At 46.8% G+C, this 18289-nt stretch overlaps 1 protein-coding gene and 1 long non-coding RNA gene across 2 annotated transcripts; both read left to right on the plus strand.

Annotated features, from left to right (window-relative positions):
• The first annotated feature begins 246 nt into the window (after positions 1-246).
• LOC103648043 (respiratory burst oxidase homolog protein B) lies at positions 247-6914 on the plus strand. Its single transcript, XM_020548661.2, has 8 exons — positions 247-910; positions 1078-1237; positions 1324-1372; positions 1468-2747; positions 2818-2920; positions 2991-3021; positions 5454-6011; positions 6395-6914. The coding sequence occupies exons 1-8, from the start codon at positions 265-267 to the stop codon at positions 6514-6516; spliced, it is 2949 nt and encodes a 982-aa protein (XP_020404250.1). The 5' UTR covers positions 247-264; the 3' UTR covers positions 6517-6914.
• A 5625-nt stretch (positions 6915-12539) lies between these two features.
• LOC103648042 (uncharacterized) lies at positions 12540-13890 on the plus strand. The gene is made up of 2 exons (XR_563201.2): positions 12540-13040; positions 13143-13890. It is a non-coding gene; the product is annotated as an uncharacterized lncRNA (long non-coding RNA).
• The last annotated feature ends 4399 nt before the right edge of the window (positions 13891-18289 follow it).

Here is an 18289-nt window from a genome sequence, read left to right on the forward strand (position 1 = left end):
GGGTGGGGCAGGGGTTCGGGGGTTTTCTTGACCTGCGTGAGAAGGTCTTCTTCTTATTAAAATGCCCGGGGCTGTCTTACCCCCGCAGGTCAAGACCACGACCACCCCTAGTAGTAATATAAAACGCACGCGCGCCGCGCGCTACGGCTATAAAGCTCCCCGCCACTCCGTGTGCCCTCCTCGCCAAACGCGCCGACCACCCCTCGCCTCCCCGTTCCTTGTCCCTCCCTCCCTCGCTGCTGACGCAAAGAGCGCTCGATCGCCATGCATAATCATAACACAAGGCCGGGCGGCGGGGACATCGTCGTGGAGATGTCGTCGTCTGCCAGCGCGGCGGCAGGGTCGCCGCAGCACGAGCGCGTGATCCCGCACAGCGGCACGCTGAGCAAGAAGTCCACGCGGAGGAGCTTGCGGTTCGTGGAGCCCGTGACGGCGGCGGCTCCGCTGCCCGCGCCGCCGCTGGGCGCCTCGCCGTCCTCTGCCGCCAACGACGACGACGACGACGACAACGACTACGTGGAGATCACCCTCGACATGCGCGACGACTCGGTGGCAGTGGCCGTGGTGCACGGCGTGGAACCCGCCCACGCCGGGCCCGGCGATGACCCGAACGTGACGCAGGTGGTGGCGCGCCCGCTCGAGAACCACCGGCGGTCCTCGTCCTACGGCCACTCCCTCACCCGGAACGCCTCGTCGCGGTTCAAGTTCAAGCAGGTGTCGCAGGAAATCCGCCGCGTCGCCGGCGGGCCACGGACCGACCTCTCCACCTCCGCCGCCGCGCACGCGCTCATGGGGCTCAGGTTCATCAGCAAGGCCGAGGGCAGCGCCGGATGGGAGGCCGTGAAGATGCGCTTCCGCAAGCTCGCCATTAACGGACTCCTCCACCGCTCCATGTTCGCCGAGTGCATCGGTGGGTGATCGAGAGTTAACTAACAATTAATCATCTTCCTCAGCTGAACCCTTCTGCCTGCCTGTTCTTTCGAGCGTTTTGGTGTGTTGCTACTTGCTTTGCTTGCACGGTTGCACCAGGTTTGTCTTTGTTATATTAACCACATGGATGAACAACAAACACTACAGGGATGAAGGATACGTTCGTTTTCGCCGGCGTGCTGTTCGACGCGCTGTTGCGGCGCCGCTACATCTTGGGAGACAGCATCGACGAGGCGTTGATGCGCGAGTTATGGGAGCAAATCTCCGACACCAGCTTCGATGCCCGGCTGCTGACCTTCTTCGACATGTACTACGTCCTCATTGATTGATTTACTGCTACTAGTTGGAGTAATTAATGTTTTAAGCAGCAGCAGTAATTAATATGACCTGCAGGGTGGACAAGGACGCGGACGGCAGGATCACCGAGGAGGAGATCAGAGAGGTAACCAACCGCCTTGCTTGTCGTCCTTCTGTGTGGAAATTCCTCTTCCATTCCTGCCCTCATGGATGTTGTATACGGCGAAAAAACGCATGCAGATCATCTCGCTGAGCGCGTCGACGAACAGGCTGTCTAAGATCACGGCGAAGCAGGCGGCGGAGTACGCCCTGCTGATCATGGAGGAGCTGGACAGGGGCAACCTGGGCTACATCGACGTGTACGACCTGAAGACGCTGCTCCTCCAGGCCCCCAGCAGCAGCCAGTCGGTGCGCATCGGCACCGCCACCAACGACGGCCGGAACATGAGCCAGATCCTGAGCCGCCAGGACCTCCGTCCGAGGCCCGAACCGAACCCTCTCCGGCGCTGGCACCGGCGCGCGCAGTACTTCCTGGAGGACAACTGGCGGCGCGTGTGGGTGATGCTCCTGTGGCTGTGCGTCTGCGCGGGCCTCTTCGCGTGGAAGTTCGCCCAGTACCGGCGCCGGTACGTGTTCCAGGTGATGGGGTACTGCGTGTGCGTGGCCAAGGGCGGCGCCGAGACGCTCAAGTTCAACATGGCGCTGATCCTGCTCCCGGTGTGCCGGAACACCATCACCTGGGTCCGCAACCACACCGGCGTGGGCCGCGTGGTGCCCTTCGACGACAACATCAGCTTCCACATGGTGGTGGCCGCGGGCATCACCGTCGGCGCGGGGCTCCACGTGGTGTCCCACCTGACGTGCGACTTCCCGCGGCTGCTCCGCGCCACGGACGCCGCGTACGCGCCCCTGGCGCAGTACTTCGGGGTGCCCCGCCCGCGCAACTACTGGTGGTTCGTGAAGGGCACGGAGGGGTGGACGGGGCTCGCCATGCTCGTGCTCATGGCCGTCGCCTTCACCCTGGCGATGCCGTGGTTCCGCCGCGGGGAGCTCGCGCTGCCGGGCCCGCTCAAGCGGCTGCTGGCAGGGCCGCTGAAGCGGCTGACGGACAAGCTCAAGCTGACGGACCCGCTGAAGCGGCTGACGTGCCAGCTCAAGCGGCTGACTGCAGGCCCGCTGAAGCGGCTGACGGGTTTCAACGCGTTCTGGTACACGCACCACTGCTTCGTGGCGGTGTACGCGCTGGTGCTGGTGCACGGGCACTACCTGTACCTGACGCACAAGTGGTACAAGAAGTCGACGTGGATGTACCTGGCCGTGCCCATGGTGCTGTACGCGTGCGAGCGCCTCACGCGGGCGCTCCGCTCCAGGGTCCGCGCCGTCAAGATCCTCAAGGCGGAAATGCACCAGGCCGGCAAGGACATGGTGATGTCGCTCCACTTCTCCAAGCCGCAGGGCTTCCGCTACAAGAGCGGCCAGTACATCTTCGTCAACTGCGCCGCCGTCTCGCCGTTCGAATGGTAATTAGCACCGTTGTTCTTCTCGTTCGTTGCAGAGGCTATAATAGCTAACAAACGTTCAATTCTGCAGGCACCCGTTCTCCATCACGTCGGCCCCACACGATGAGTACCTGAGCGTCCACATCAAGAACCTGGGCGACTGGACCGGCGCGCTCCAGAACGTACGTACGCGCGCGCCATGCATGTCAACGTCAATTCGTCCGACCATGCACAGCCCGCCGAAGCTAACGTATGCGTGTGCAGGTGATCGTGCCGCCGAAGGAGGGCAATAGCGGTAGCGGGTAAACGAATGTGCTGACCGCTGAAGCTAACGTATGTGTTGACGTCGGCAGCGCCATGGCCAACGACAACGACCCGAGGTGAGCAAAATCTCGCATCAAATATGAATTGTTTCCCTTGGTTCTTCGCCAACATATTCCGCTCCCAATATTCTTTTAAGAAATCATTGATAAATAATAAATCTTCGCGTCCATGCGTGTGAATTCAGTCGGTTACTTACTTTAATTGGGTTAGGTAGGTACTGCGATTTGATATTCCAGGACGGTTGACTTCCCTGCCTCTCCCCACCGACTCCGTTTTTTTCTTTGCAATATACTCCCTGGCCTCCACCGTCCATATATAGAGAAATATAATCCTAGTAAATAATCTGAAAACAATTCAAACTCCGAGTAAAGTTATATATATACTAAACGGTACTACTTGTTAGACTCATGTTTAGGGTTAGGTTAGAGCTTTTTCTGTATTTACCTCATAATTACTCTTATTATGATGGGCTCGGCCCACCTAACTCTTCATTATAATATACTCCCAACACTGGTTTTGGGTTTGAGTTTCCGATATGGTATCTACACTCCAACTATGTCTTCCTCTTCTGTCTCTTTCTCCCCATCTCCACTGAGCGTCGCCAGCTCCCTATCCACACCTCCCAGGCCACATTGCACCTCGGCCATTCCTTCCCCTCGTGGCGATAGCACCTCGCTTTGCCATGCCTGTCACCTTGGGTGTCATACTCACTTACCCTTCTCTTCTTCCATGTCCCGAGCTACTCACCGCTATGACCTTTGGGCGTCCCCTGTTCCAAGTATCTCTGGTTACCGGTACTATCTGGTCATCTTAATTGGATGGTTTCTCTTATTTTCTCTAGACTTTTCCTATACGGCTCAGTCTGACACCTTTCCCACTCTCCAGCACTTCTTCACCTATCTCCATTTAGTTTCGTCGCTCGTGCATGCCCTCTAGCGCGACAACGACCACAAGTTCGACTACTCCTCTCGCTCCTTTCTCTCCCACAACGTTCGGTTGTGACTCTTGTGTCCCTACACTTTCCCTCAGAATGGTCAGGCTGAATTCATTATTCGCACCACCACTAACTTTATTCGTCGAGGCCAAGTTGGACACGTCCATGTTCATCCATCGGCACGACGATGACATCGTCTACCTCATCCTCTACATCGCGACATTATGCTCACGAAGTCTAGTGATGCCCTCCTTTAGCGCAAGATCAATGCCTTTTAGTGCGAGTTCACGATGAAGGACCTAGGCCCGCTCCACCACTTCCTCGGGATCACCGTGGAGTGACGGCCCTAGGGTCTCTTCCTTCACCAGCGGCAGTAAGCCCTCAGCATTCTGGAGCGGGCTGGCATATCCGATTGCAAGCCCTGCTCCATGCATATCGACACTCAGACAAAATTCTCCAATGACGACGATCTCCCAGTCACTGATGAGAAAGCCTATTGGTGCCTCACTGACGCACTCTAGTACCTAACATTTTCTTGGCCCAACATCGCCTACAGCATTCAATAGGTGTGCCTTCACATGAACAACCCACAAAAGCCCCCACCTCATCGCTCTCAAGCGGATTCTACGCTACCTTCGTGGCTCCATCAACTACGACCTTCTCCTTCGACCCTCCCCAACTTCAGAGCTAATGGTCTACACCGACGCCGACTGGGCTGGCTGCCCTGACACGCACCGGTACATATCCGACTATGCCTTATTCCTGTAGGGCGCCAACCTCGTCTCCTAGGCCCGAATCGGTAGCCTGTCGTCTCCCACTCCAGTGCTGAGTCCGAGTACCACGATGTGGCCAAAAGAGTGGTCGAGGCCTCCTAGCTTCGCCAGCTTCTCTAGGAGCTCCACAGTGCCCTCGAGCGCTCCACCCTCATCTACTGTGACAACATCAACGTGGTCTACCTTTCCAATAATCTTATGCAGCATCAGCGCACGAAGCACATGGAGATCGACCTTCACTTTGTCAGCGAGTGTGTCGTCGCTAGTGATGTTCACGTTCTTCGCGTCCCAACCACCTCACAATTTGCTGACATCTTCACAAAGGGGATGTCGTTGAGTGTATTTACTGAGTTCTGATCTAGTCTCATCATCTATACAAGATAGAATTGCGACTGCTAGGGTGTTAGGCTCCTGTTTAGGGTTAGGTTAGGGCTTTCCTATATTTACCTAATTACCACTATTGTAATGGGCTTGGTCCACCTAACTCTTTATTATAATATACACTTTGTAGGGCTATGGTTTCAAACACTACTATATATATACACATACACAACTTTTTTGAAGACTGTCTTTTTAAAATACAGGCACACTCTAATCTATGAGATAGAGGGAGTATTAGATTAGCTATAAAATATATTCTTATAATAAATTTACATTGTGGTATAAATGCTAATGCTATTTGCTATAGTTCTTCAGTTAGTTTGAATTCCCATTTCATGAAATGGTTGTTTTGCAGCTTCCCCGAGGTGAGGATTGACGGCCCGTACGTCGCGCCGGCGCAGGACTACAAACAATACAACGTCGTGCTTCTGGTAGGGCAGGGCATTGGCGTCACGCCCATGATCTCCATCATCAGAGACATCAGCAATAATATGAAGCAGTTGGACGACGACCTAGAGGCCGGCGCGGGCTTAGGATCCAGCGCCGACGCGCCGTCGTCGTCCTTCCACACGCAGCGGGCCTACTTCTACTGGGTGACCCCGGAGCAGGGCTCCTTCGAGTGGTTCCACGACGTCATGAACGAGGTGGCCGAGACCGACAAGAATGGCGTGATCGAGCTCCACAACCACTGCACCAGCGTGTACGAGGAAGGGGACGCCCGCTCCGCACTCATCTCCATGATCCAGTCGTTCAACTACGCCAAGCACGGCGTCGACGTCGTGTCCGGCACCCGCGTCAAGACCCACTTCGGCAGGCCCAACTGGCGCAACGTGTACGAGGAAATCGCGGAGAACCACCAAAACCAGTGCGTCGGTAAGTTGTTTTGTTTTTGCACTCCTCACTCCTCAGTCGCCATTCTACTTATGCTTTAGCAAGCTTAGAAGATGTTTGTTTGGGATTATAATATGCCCAGATTATATAATCTGATAAGTTTTGAACTAAATCTGTCCAGATTATATTTAGTTTAAAATTTGTTGGATTATATAACCTAGGTGTAGATTATAATTCTAAATAAACACCCCTTAGTATACTATGCACGATAACCGCAACTAATTAGTACGTGTAGACGATGAGATAGATGATTATGAAAGAATTCTCATTGAATTGTTAACCGCAGGTAATAACGCATGACGTACTTCGTCATGTATACTTGCATTTCTAAATCAACACTGATATCTCTGGTCTTTGATATTCAGGAGTGTTCTACTGTGGCGGTGCCCGGACCTTGCTAAAGACGCTGCGCGAACTCACGCAGGAATTCTCACGGTCACGGACGACAGGGACAACCAAGTTCGAGTTCCATAAGGAGAACTTCTAGCTTAATTATGCAGCCTCTCGGTTTTCGCATGTTGTAGCGTATATCTGGATAGATGGATGGATGGGTGTAGAGGGGAGGGAGTATACCAACGTACGTATTGCTTGGTTGTGACAGGACCAGCAGGGTCAAAATCCCCAACACTTTTTTTTTCATCCATTACTACTATGAAGAATCAATAATATCCGAATGCCATTGTACAGATCCTGTCTCTCTCACTTAGGCTAATCAGATCAAAATAAAGCATCAGATTATCCGATCTAGCAAAAGGTAACGAAAGTTAGGCCACTGCAGTGCAGGAAACACCGTGTTTGGCTCGGCTTTATTTTGCCGATCGATTAGGCTATCTCCAGCAACTTACCTGTACACATATCTATATCCAAACTTCATTCTATGAATAATGTAATTATATAGTGCAAAACGGTATTTTTGGTGACCATATGGATGAACTGCTGGACACGGTCTTATAGCCGCCACAAGCCGCTTTCGGTCGCCAAACGCGTCGATTCTGGCCTAGTTTCTCAGGGAAGTGATTCTCTCGGCCGCAGGTTTGCACGCGAGTGGAGAAGCGGACCGCTGGCCGCGTATGTGAGAATCACCTACAACGATTGCATGTTCCCCCGTGCCCTCGTGTTCCACATTCGTGTCCCACTAGTACAGAAACTTTAATAGAGACGAGCAAAATCGATTAGAGGAGGCAGGCATTGTAACCGCCTCCGTCGTTAGGCCTCTATTAATCATCAATTAATGGAGACGGTTACCTCGTTAGGCCTCTATTAATCATCGATTAATGGAGACGGTTACCCTTGCCGCCACCATTATTGTCAATAATATCCGAATGCCATTGTACAGATCCTGTCTCTCTCACTTAGGCTAGGCAGTTTGACCAGCCGGCATGATACAAGTCCAGTTCGATGGCCTAATCAGATCAAAATAAAGCATCAGATTATCCGATCTAGCAAAAGGTAACGAAAGTTAGGCCACTGGCTCGGCTTTATTTTGCCGATCGATTAGGCTATCTCCAACAACTTACCTATACACATATCTATATCCAAACTTCATTCTATGAATACTGTAATTATACAGTGCAAAACAGTATTTTTGGTGACCATATGGATGAACTGCTAGACACGGTCTTATAGCCGCCACAAGCCGCTTTCGGTCGCCAAACGCGTCGATTCTGGCTTAGTTTCTCGGGGAAGCGATTCTCTCGGCCGTAGGTTTGCACGCGAGTGCAGAAGCGGACCGCTGGCCGCGTATGTGAGAATCACCTTCAATGATTGCATGTTCCCCCGTGCCCTCGTGTTCCACATTCGTGTCCCACTAGTACAGAAACTTTAATAGAGACGGGCAAAATCGATTAGAGGATCCGGAGGCAGGCGTTGTAACCGCCTCCGTTGTTAGGCCTTTATTAATCATTAATTAACGAAGACAGTTACCTCATTAGGCCTCTATTAATCACCAATTAACTGAGACGGTTACCCTTGCCGCCACCATTATTGTCAATAATATCCGAATGCCATTGTACAGATCCTGCCTCTCTCACTTAGGCTAGGCAGTTTGACCAGCCGGCATGATACAGGTCTAGTTCGATGGCCTAATCAGATCAAAATAAAGCATCAGATTATCCGATCTAGCAAAAGGTAACGAAAGTTAGGCCACTGGCTCGGCTTTATTTTGCCGATCGATTAGGCTATCTCCAGCAACTTACCTATACACATATCTATATCCAAACTTCATTCTATGAATAATGTAATTATACAGTGCAAAACGGTATTTTTGGTGACCATATGGATGAACTGCTGGAAACGGTCTTATGGCCGCCACAAGCCGCTTTCGGTCGCCAAACGCGTCGGTTCTGGCCTAGCTTCTCGAGGAAGCGATTCTCTCGGCCGCAGGTTTGCACGCGAGTGGAGAAGAGGACCGCTGGTCGCGTAATGTGAGAATCACCTACAACGATTGTATGTTCCCCCGTGCCCTCGTGTTCCACATTCGTGTCCCACTAGTACAGAAACTTTAATAGAGACGGGCAAAATCAATTAGAGGAGGCGGGCATTGTAACCGCCTCCGTCGTTAGGCCTCTATTAATCATCGATTAACGGAGACGGTTATCCTTGCCACCACCATTATTGTGTTAATAGAGGTGGGCAATGTAAATCAACCACCTCGGTTAATTAGTATCAACGGAGGCGATTGCCTTAACACGATCGCCTTCGTGAATACTTTAACAGGTTGCGCTATGTTGTCCGCCTCGATTAACACTTTTGACAAAGACAATTATTTGTTAATTGCACGCCTCGATTAACTATTTTCGATTAAAAAATTAATAAACTTGGGTTGGAGTTTAAATTTGAATTCAATTTGGTCTATACTTGTGCAAATCAAACACCAATGAAATGCAATAAATAGAAATACGAAGCACAAATAGATATATACATATTATATCATCACATCCGATGTTCAAGCTAATCAAGTTAAAGCGATATATTTACAACACATTGATCATTGAGCACCTACGTAGGCAATTGTAATCTTGAAGGCGTAGCATGGTGCTCTAGTTTCTGAGCTTCTCATACTCTTCTAGCATCCCTTCATGCACACAGTTGTCCATGATAAACTTACAAATATCCCTAACTATTCCAATGATGGTCTCATGGGTTATCTTTTCTTTTTCCCAACAATTTAGTGACTTCTTCAAATGTTTGTAGCTGGCCCTGAATTTATCGCAGGCTCTAAGATATTTGCAGACATAGAATCTGCATAGTACTGACCCATGAAGTTGTTTGGAGCACTGTCCAATATACGTCATACACGGTATCATATCACTAGATGCAACGTGTTGAGTATACACATCATATATAGTGCTTTGGAATGTACCGGGAAGTGGCGCCTGACTTTAAGTATTTTGGAGAACTTCTTATTGGATCTTCGATCGATGCATTGTGGATCCTCCACATACTTGCGACAAGCGCTATACATAACAAAACCACCAGTATCATTAATGACAATTTGAATACTTGTGTATAGAGTAAATGAACAACAAGTACAATCACTTAGACAGTGTCCAACAGTTAACCCATATGGTCACCAAAAATATTGTTCTGCACTGCAGACTGCCCTATTCATAGACTAGAGTTTGAATATGGGTATATGGATGGCTAAGGTGCTAGAGATAGCCTTACAATCTCTATACGTTTTCAAATTCTTGATACCCTTCTTTTGGTGTATCCAAAGAGTCTAGTACAAAGAGCCTACCATCCCGAGGATAGATTAGAAATGCAATCCAGTGGCTCATGATGCCCATGCTACACAATACATATTTCAAATCTTAGTGGTTTCCAAGCATCAACTTGAACTCTCGCAATATCCATTTTACTCACCCAAACTAGTGGGTAGCCATGACACAACCACTTTTCGCGACAATCTTCATGACTCTATACACGTGCATCCCAGTGTTATAACAGTCATTTAGCGAGTTAGTCATTTTACAAAAAACAAGTATTACATTTAAGGAAGTGAACAAATTAAGTCATTCTATGAATACTCGATCATTTTATCTTTTAGTCTCAGTCATTCACGAGAATAACTGAGATAGGAGTAATTTAGTGAGTCAGTCATTCTACAAAGAAAAACTGGCATTACATGAAAGGAAATGAACAAACTCAGTCATTCTCTATAAATACTCAGTCATTTCATCTTTTAAATCCGCCATCCATGAGAATTACTGAGAGAGAAATCATTTTAGTGAGTTATCATTCTATAAAAAATAAGCATTACAGTAAAGAAGTGAACAAACTTAGTCATTTTTTTATAAATACTCGCACTACACGATGGTTCACTTACAACGACGCTAAAAACCTTTAGTGGATGATCGCTGTAAGTGTTGTCCCTACAGTCAGCGTCCGATATCTTTTTAGCGACCGACCGTTGGTTGCTACTATTGTATTTTTAGCGACCAACTGTGTGTTTCTATATTATTCATTTAGTGACCAACTATGGATCATTATATTATACATTTAGCAACCATCAGAAGGTTACGTGCCCCTACTCTGTGTCAAGGACACTTGTTCAGTCATTTTCACAGCAAGTTTAGCAGCTACTCCCATGCTGTTTGTGGGCAGACAGACAGGAGCAGCGTACAGCAAGTACAATATATTCAAGCTATAATGGCAGAACTGCTACCGCATCATAATTGATATAGACTGCCTTGTCTTACCAGAGTGTAGGCAGCATGTAGAAAGCTTCTTACCAGATGTTTCAATTTCTGTGAAATATTGAAAAATAATCACGATTAGCCATCGTAAGCATATTACTCAGCATCTGAACTGTAGATCGGGGATTGATTCGAACGAAATTGTGAAGACCTCTTGCTGATAAAATCTATGCTACTTCAATCACTTGTAGAAAAGAAGGGGAGGAAGAGCGAACTAGCCATCCAAGCCTAGGCACCAGCTAGCCACGAAGCCTCGGCACTACAAACAATTCTAGCCTAGACTCGTATCATCACCATATAGAGTAAATGATGTTCATCTCATACACTCATTAATTTGGCCAAAGCACACAGCCTGCACTTAAACTCAGTTGTGACAAATCAATCTCTACTACTCTATATGTCCTTATTGTAGGCGTGCACACCCCATGTTCTGCCTGTCGAAGCCCGTCTGCCCGTCCGCCCCGCTCGTGCGCGCCCCGTGATGCCCGTCCCGCCTCCCCACTGTGGCAGCCGCCTTCGCGTCCGCCGATCCCTCCGCGCACAGATGCGCCCCAAATCGCGCCTCCCCCACCGCGCTCCGTGAAATCCGCCCTCCTCAACCTCCCCACCACCCAGATCTCCCTCGCCCCCTCGCACCTCATCCTGCGCACGATGCTCGCCGATGTGCCGCCTTCAAACATCGTCGTCGTCGCCTCCTCCCCCTTTCCTAGGAGGGCATCCTCGCCGATGTGCCGCCTTCCAACATCGACACCACCGCGTCCCCGCACCACCCTCCCCCGCGTGCGTCCCTGGCCCCCTAAGCTCGCGCAGGCCGGAGGACCGCGCTCGCCCACCTGAAGATTGATCCCTCCCCCAAGGAGCTGGCAGCGGCGCGGCTGCGTCAGGAGATTTGGGTCCAACTTCACATCTTCTTCCTCTTCAGTTCTCGACAGCTTTGGAATTGCTCAGCTCAGCTTTTCGACGCCGACTCTATAGCTGCTGCTCACCACTGCCCTCGGTGTCTGTAGTCTGTCCATGGAATGCTTTTCATACTGCTTGCTACTCGCAGTGTCGTGCTGTACATGCCTGCCTTCGAGGCAACAACCACCGTGCAGACATTGTCCGGGTCCGGCTGGTATCCTTTGCTGCTGCTGATAAGAAGAACTGCAGCTTTTATCACCCCGGCCGAAAAGTCGTCTCTTGACTCGTTCGCGCTAGCTTCAAAGATAGAGCTAAGCAGGCGAGGCCTGGACCGTCCATGATGGCGACAGGAGCTCGACTCCGAGCGGGCCTCCCCGGAGATGGTAGCCAGATCTGGCCATTGAGCCCCCCTAACCGAGCGGATCCAAGGTACTACATGGCCTTGCCCTCACCCTTTTGCTTGCCGAGAAGCATCAGAATCTGGAGACTGACAGTGACAGGTCGGCTGCGGTGGTTGCAGATGCTCCTCCGCAGCAGGAAATGGTAGCAGTAAACGGAACGGGCCAACCGCAGGTAACCACAACCACAACATCACATCTTTCGTTTCACGTAGAAGCATGTACTCTATCTACCTGACAGTTCTTCTATTTACTGAATCAGCTGGTGGTGGACGAACACAAAACGATTCTTGAAGAGGTCCCCAGAGAAGAAAATGGCACCCTTTCTGCCGCCAATTATGCTGGTAATGGCAGCTGGTGGTGCTCTGTCTAATGCCTTGCCTGTTGTCTGTTCTGATGCCTGTTGTCTGTTCTAATGCCTGTTCTCTGCGAACTGTCTTTGTCTGTTTCGATGGAGGCTACCGGCCCCAAATTATGGTACAGCGCAGACGGAGGCTAACCTTCCATTGGCAGCGCGCAGATCATCTGGGGCGGACCTATAAGATGTCAAGTGTGTACGCCCCAACAACCCACAGATGCGGCTCGACGCTCTCCATCTGCATGTCTCTTTAATTATCTATATATATATGGATAGACGACAACCTTCTATCTATGAATTATATGTCATGTCTCTTTAATTATCTCTATATCAATGTCTACCTATGTGATATAAGATACCGTAGCAACGCACGTGCACCTAATTAGTGAATTTGGAAGTGTGACTTTATAAAAACAAATGAGTTATATGTTCAAGATAATGTTAGTAGTCATACTATTTAAAGTCCTTTTACTTTCTTATTTGGATGAGTCTTTTTTCACATATCTTCCTTCTTAATGTACCATTCATGGTTCTATTGATAGCTCAAGGTCATGAGAATGTTGCCGCTGAGTACTACAAACAGCAGGTGGAGATGTTAGAGGGTTTTAGTGAGATGGACGCATTTACAGATCGTGCTTTCCTACCTGTAATGTCCAAGGTATGCTATATATGGACTTTCTGTTTGAACATTAGGGAAGGTAACTTATGTGGATGTTAATAATCAAATTTTCTTCACTATATTTTTTCTTCTTTTTAATAGTGACGACACCAATAGATATCTGGCCACTTTATTGACCTGCAGGAAGAACACGAAAAAGTTGTCAGGAGTGAATCATTAGCCATATGGCTGTCTAATATTGCAAATATGGTTCTCTTTGCTGCAAAAGTGTATGCTTCAGTAAGGAGTGGTTCACTTGCTATTATCGCATCAACTTTGGATTCTCTTCTAGACTTGTTGTCATGATATATCTTGTGGTTTACTGCCTTTTCAATGCAAACGCCAAATCCCTATAGAAACTCAATTGGAAAAGCGTATGCAGCCGCTGGTGAGTTCTTTTTTGCCATAACCTGTACTTCCAAAAATGATGGTTGATGTTGATATCTAGATCTGTTGTCCAGAATGTTCTGTACTCTTTTCTGCGAAAATGATTTACTTATCTTTTACGTAATCTGAATTATTGTCTCTGCATTTTGAATAGAATGAGCATTGCTTTCCATGTTTCTTTCTGAGGCAAACAATAAAGATCTGAATTGATAGGAAATCAATAAACTTACTCAACACTGTGTGCTCACTACTCAGTAATTCCTACTTACTGGAATATAAATTACCTGTCTATAAATACTAATTGTTGAGTTCACGATTGAAGTCATAGAACCATGGACCCTTTTTATCCAGTCACCTCTGTTTGAATTTTCTTTAAGTTAATGATGAACTTGTTATGACTTCCAATCTGACATTTGCTTTTGAGATGCGTTGTCACTTGTTGGGGCAACTTCCATGTGTCAAACTTTTTTTTGTCATGCCTTTTTTCATATTCTTTTTTCTTTCAACTTTACTGGGATTTTCTGATAGATCACCTCTTAGTTATATTGTTGATTTGTGATCCTTCCAAAACCATACTATCAACTAAAAATGATCAGTTCATCCAGCAATGTTTTGTTTGTCTATTTCTTGTCATGGTGCACTTTATTAGAATTGTTGCCCACTTTTACTTTTTACAGGACGATGAACCTGTTGTAGTAGTTGCCAAAATGTGGGAGAACAACAAGTTTGTTGACTATGATTCATCTAAGGAGAAGGAGAATGATGGTGACTCACAGGTTGATTTGGAATCAAACAAGGGGGATGCAGGTCTTGAGTCTTGACAGCAACGGGTTGCACTCAACTAAGGAGAACAGTGGCAGGGCATCACCAACTAAACAGCACCAGCAGTATAAGAAGAAGCCTCTGCTGAAGAGATTCGGTGGTCTGCTAAAAAAGAAAAGCGAAAATTAGCATAAAACTGTCTGATGATATTCTTTGTTCTATCATTTGACATATTTTTTGTAAACCCTCTCAGAGATGCTGAAAGCCAACTTACTATTGAGAGTACTATGAAACCTCCCGCGCAGTGTGAAATAAATGACAAATGAAGTGCGTGTTGGTGCTGGTGCTGGAGACACCAACATAACCGGTGGTATTATCCAATTGTATTGGAGTTCTATTCTTGAAAGGTGCTTGGATACAAACGATCAAAGCTTGAAGGAGGCTTGAGTCAATTGAATCATCTGTAAGTAATTTAGAAGAAATATTGTTTTTGTTGGTGAAGCGAGTTTGTTCTTTCCTTTGGGCTCTATTTATTTATGAATTGATAACCCAACAGGATTGTAGTTTGTAGCCATTTAGATTTGAATCCGAGCTATGACTGAGACGAATGCAACATATGCATTTTGTAGCCATGTATATCTGAATCAGAGCTCTGTGATTGAGATGAATATGGTTTTATGTGCCGTCGCAACACACTGACATTTCAGTCCCAATCCTTGCGCACATGTATGATCATCTTATATCCTTACACATCCCAACTTCTTGGTTGTTAGGGTTTGCTACTTATTTGTTTGCGTATACCAATATGCACTTACTAACCTATTTACTAACTGAGTCTTGCTTGAAGTCTCATTGTGCTGGCTGCATAGATCTCCAGTCCTCTTAGGACTGCAACACTGACGATAAGCAAGTTTAGTGAATTTACATAGCCGCCTTGCATGAATGAACGGTAGGAATGTGACCGATTTATTTAAATGTGGTTTTAATATGCTGAAAGTAACTTACAGACTGTCCATTAGCTATCTCACATCATATTTGAATATTGGCCCCACTCCAGTTTCCCTTATTAAGTGCTCTATTTTTGACATTATTACAAGCTAGATTCCAGCATTAGGAGTATCAGATAGCTGTCCTAACATTCTCAAGAAACTTTAAATTACAAACTACATGTTGGATATTATTCTTGCCATTTATTTGTGACTTACCTGCAACTCCTCTTTCAAGCAGTTGCAGCATTGTTGTCACGGGCATATCAATTTTTAGCTACACTTATAAATGACGTGCTATTGTTGGTAAATTACATACAAAATCACTAGAAATGGCTTCAATATTTATGCCTTCTTGTGAAATTTATTCAGTGGTTATGGATTACCATGTACAGACATTTTTGATAATGTGCAATGTTTTTAAGAACATTGCTAATACTTCATTCTGTGTTTCTGTCCCATTTCAGTCCTGTCTTCTTTGGATACGGAAAACTGGCTAAATTTGATGGTAGAAATGTACCAATTTCACCAGGAAGTTGGGCAAAGATTTGCAATTTTAGTGGAATTTTTTGGTACTCATCATACTTGATTATTTTGTATCTTCGTTTTATGTTCTATAATCTGCAATTAATCTTAAGAACGTGTGTTTAGATTTGATTTGAAAGGTAAATATTATTTATTAGTTATCCCAAATAAATATAAACAATATGATTTATGTCTCACTAACTAAAGTGCAGACGCTCGATTTGATTTCAGGAACAGAAAGTCCAAAAGATCCATTTTCAGGAAGGAGGACACCATAATTGATCAGCCACGCAAGGCAAAAGAACAAAAATAGTGAGTAGTACAGATCACCACATGTGTTGCTGGCTGCAAAATTTGGAACACAGATAGCTACTTTGCTAGGTTCATTTAATGTTAGTATGCTGAAATTGAACTTAAATTTGAAGAGTCGCAACACAAGCTTAGCCAAAACATATACCAATGAAGTGCAAACGACATGGGAAAGAAGAAAGAACTTGGTAAGTGCTTAGAAATATGTGGTATTAGCTAATACTTAAAGCTGAAAATGTCAGTAGTGGCAGGTACATGGTGAGCTGAAGCTCTGCTCGTTAGGATCATTGGACGTGGTGCAACAAGGGGTTGATACCAGGGAAAGTTGCTGGTCCGATTTCTAGCTTTAAGGCTGTTTGTATGTGTATTTATATTGAAAAAGTGACAAAAACGTGATATCCAAGATGAATGGAGACTACTGAGAAAATGTTTGCTTCAATTAGCTTCTGGTTACAGCTCATTTCCTCCGTCTTAAATTAGTATTTACTTTAGCTTTTAATTTGGGTCGGTGGAGGTATTATATTGAGGCCAAAAACATTAAAAATGATCCTTTTTACTACTAATAAACAAGGATTTGGATTGCTGGATCGGATGGTGTAATAATGGCTAAGATGTTGCTATACCGGAATACAAATACAATATCCATTTGGTACTTCAATTTCCCGAGCTTCACGCTGCATATTTTTTAGTCTTTATAAATACGTCGTGACTTTCAATGACATGTTACTACTGAAGTTTAGACTTAATTGAATATGCACAAATCGACAACAATTCCAATGACAAATAGAATAAATAATTTTATGATAAAGTTTTGTCCTTTTGATATATATCTGATCGCTATGTGGATCGTGGTGCACATCTTCTATTAGAGAAGAATATATTGCTAACCCCACTCTTAGCAGCTGCTAGGTTTATTTCCCCTCTTTAGATCTACTTTCCTTGTACGTGAATTCCTTTTATCTTTCCAATATTTGTTTCCACGATCGTCAGACCTATTTCTTCTCTTGCACGCCATTAATGGCAGCATCGATCTCTTTTTCCGACGCCCTCGCCTCTCTCTGCTGTATAAAATGCAAGATCACGATCTTCTTCCCCCACCACAATCGAGCCATATCCCTTGCTCGCTTCTCCTTTTTGCAACGCCTGTTACTTGCTGCCAGCTCGATGTACGCCCTCCGTTCGCAACGCGCCGAAAGTCTCGCCGAGCTCGCTGTTCGTGTGCACCCTTTGTTCGTGACGCTGGAAAGCTGTTGCCATCGTCCAAGTTCGTCGTCATCACTAACTGTTGCGTGGTCGAGCCATGTGCGCCTGATGTCTGAAGTTGTGCCGAGTGCCGCTTCTCCTTCGTACGTTGCTCCGCATCAAGTTCGCTCGCGTCGTGATCTTCTCCCTGTCGTGCTTGTCGTCACGACGCCGTGGTCGAAGCCCGATGTGCTCCTCTGCCCTGCTAATGTTCCAAGGTACAAATTTTACATATCATACTGATGTTTGTCGTTCCGTTTCTATGTTTCATATATTTTTTTTACTACCGTCGCAACGCACGGGCACATACCTAGTAAAAATATAAGTTTCCAAAAATATCACTTACTGAGCAACACCTAAATTCATCGCGACTCTGCTAACAATTCAAAGGGCTATGTCGAATGAAGAGAAATATATCCTACCAATTTATGAAAATTAGCGCCGGATAAAAAGGATGAGACATCTAAAGGAAAAGGTATGATACAAAGACTTAAAAAAATTCAGCATGGGAACAAACTGAAATTGAAGCCAACCGAAAGTTGTGGGTTATACTGGCGACCCTTCCTCGGATTAAACTTGCAGACCGCAAGCACAGTAGACTGTTACAAAATCGTCGTGGATCCCTCGGCTCAACTGGTGACTACCTAGAGAGAAAACTAGGAGTTGTAAAACAAGAAGCCTAAACAAAGGAAGAACCGAGGAAAAAAAGATGGCGGAGCGGCGCTCCGACTAGGCTGCCCTCGCTGTCCGGCGTTGTGCCCCCAACTCTTGGCCATGGGGGGCCCCCGGTTGGCTCTGGTCCACCTGCTCTGGATTTCTCCGTCGGCCTTCGCTTTCAAGATTGGATCCTTCGCAAGTTTAATCGCCCGATCAATCTTCTCCCGGGTAAATTTGACCGTCATGAGTTCTTTTTAGTCATCTCTTTCGGCAGGTGTTCCTTGCGCCTGTGTGAAGAGTCAGTGGACTTTCTTCTCCAATCCTTCATCGGTGGTTCAACGGAGCTTTTCAGAATTTCTCCTCTGTCGGACCGGGTTTTTC

Source organism: Zea mays, chromosome 2 (genome assembly GCF_902167145.1).
Source record: "Zea mays cultivar B73 chromosome 2, Zm-B73-REFERENCE-NAM-5.0, whole genome shotgun sequence".
NCBI classification, from domain to species: domain Eukaryota; kingdom Viridiplantae; phylum Streptophyta; class Magnoliopsida; order Poales; family Poaceae; genus Zea; species Zea mays.

Excerpts from the sequence above, each read along its gene's own strand:
- LOC103648043 (XM_020548661.2), top strand. The coding sequence starts at position 265 with ATGCATAATCATAACACAAGGCCGGGCGGCGGGGACATCGTCGTGGAG. Across the intron at positions 911-1,077 it reads CATGTTCGCCGAGTGCATCG|GGATGAAGGATACGTTCGTT; the intron begins GTGGGTGATCGA and ends CAAACACTACAG. Across the intron at positions 2,748-2,817 it reads GCCGTCTCGCCGTTCGAATG|GCACCCGTTCTCCATCACGT; the intron begins GTAATTAGCACC and ends TCAATTCTGCAG.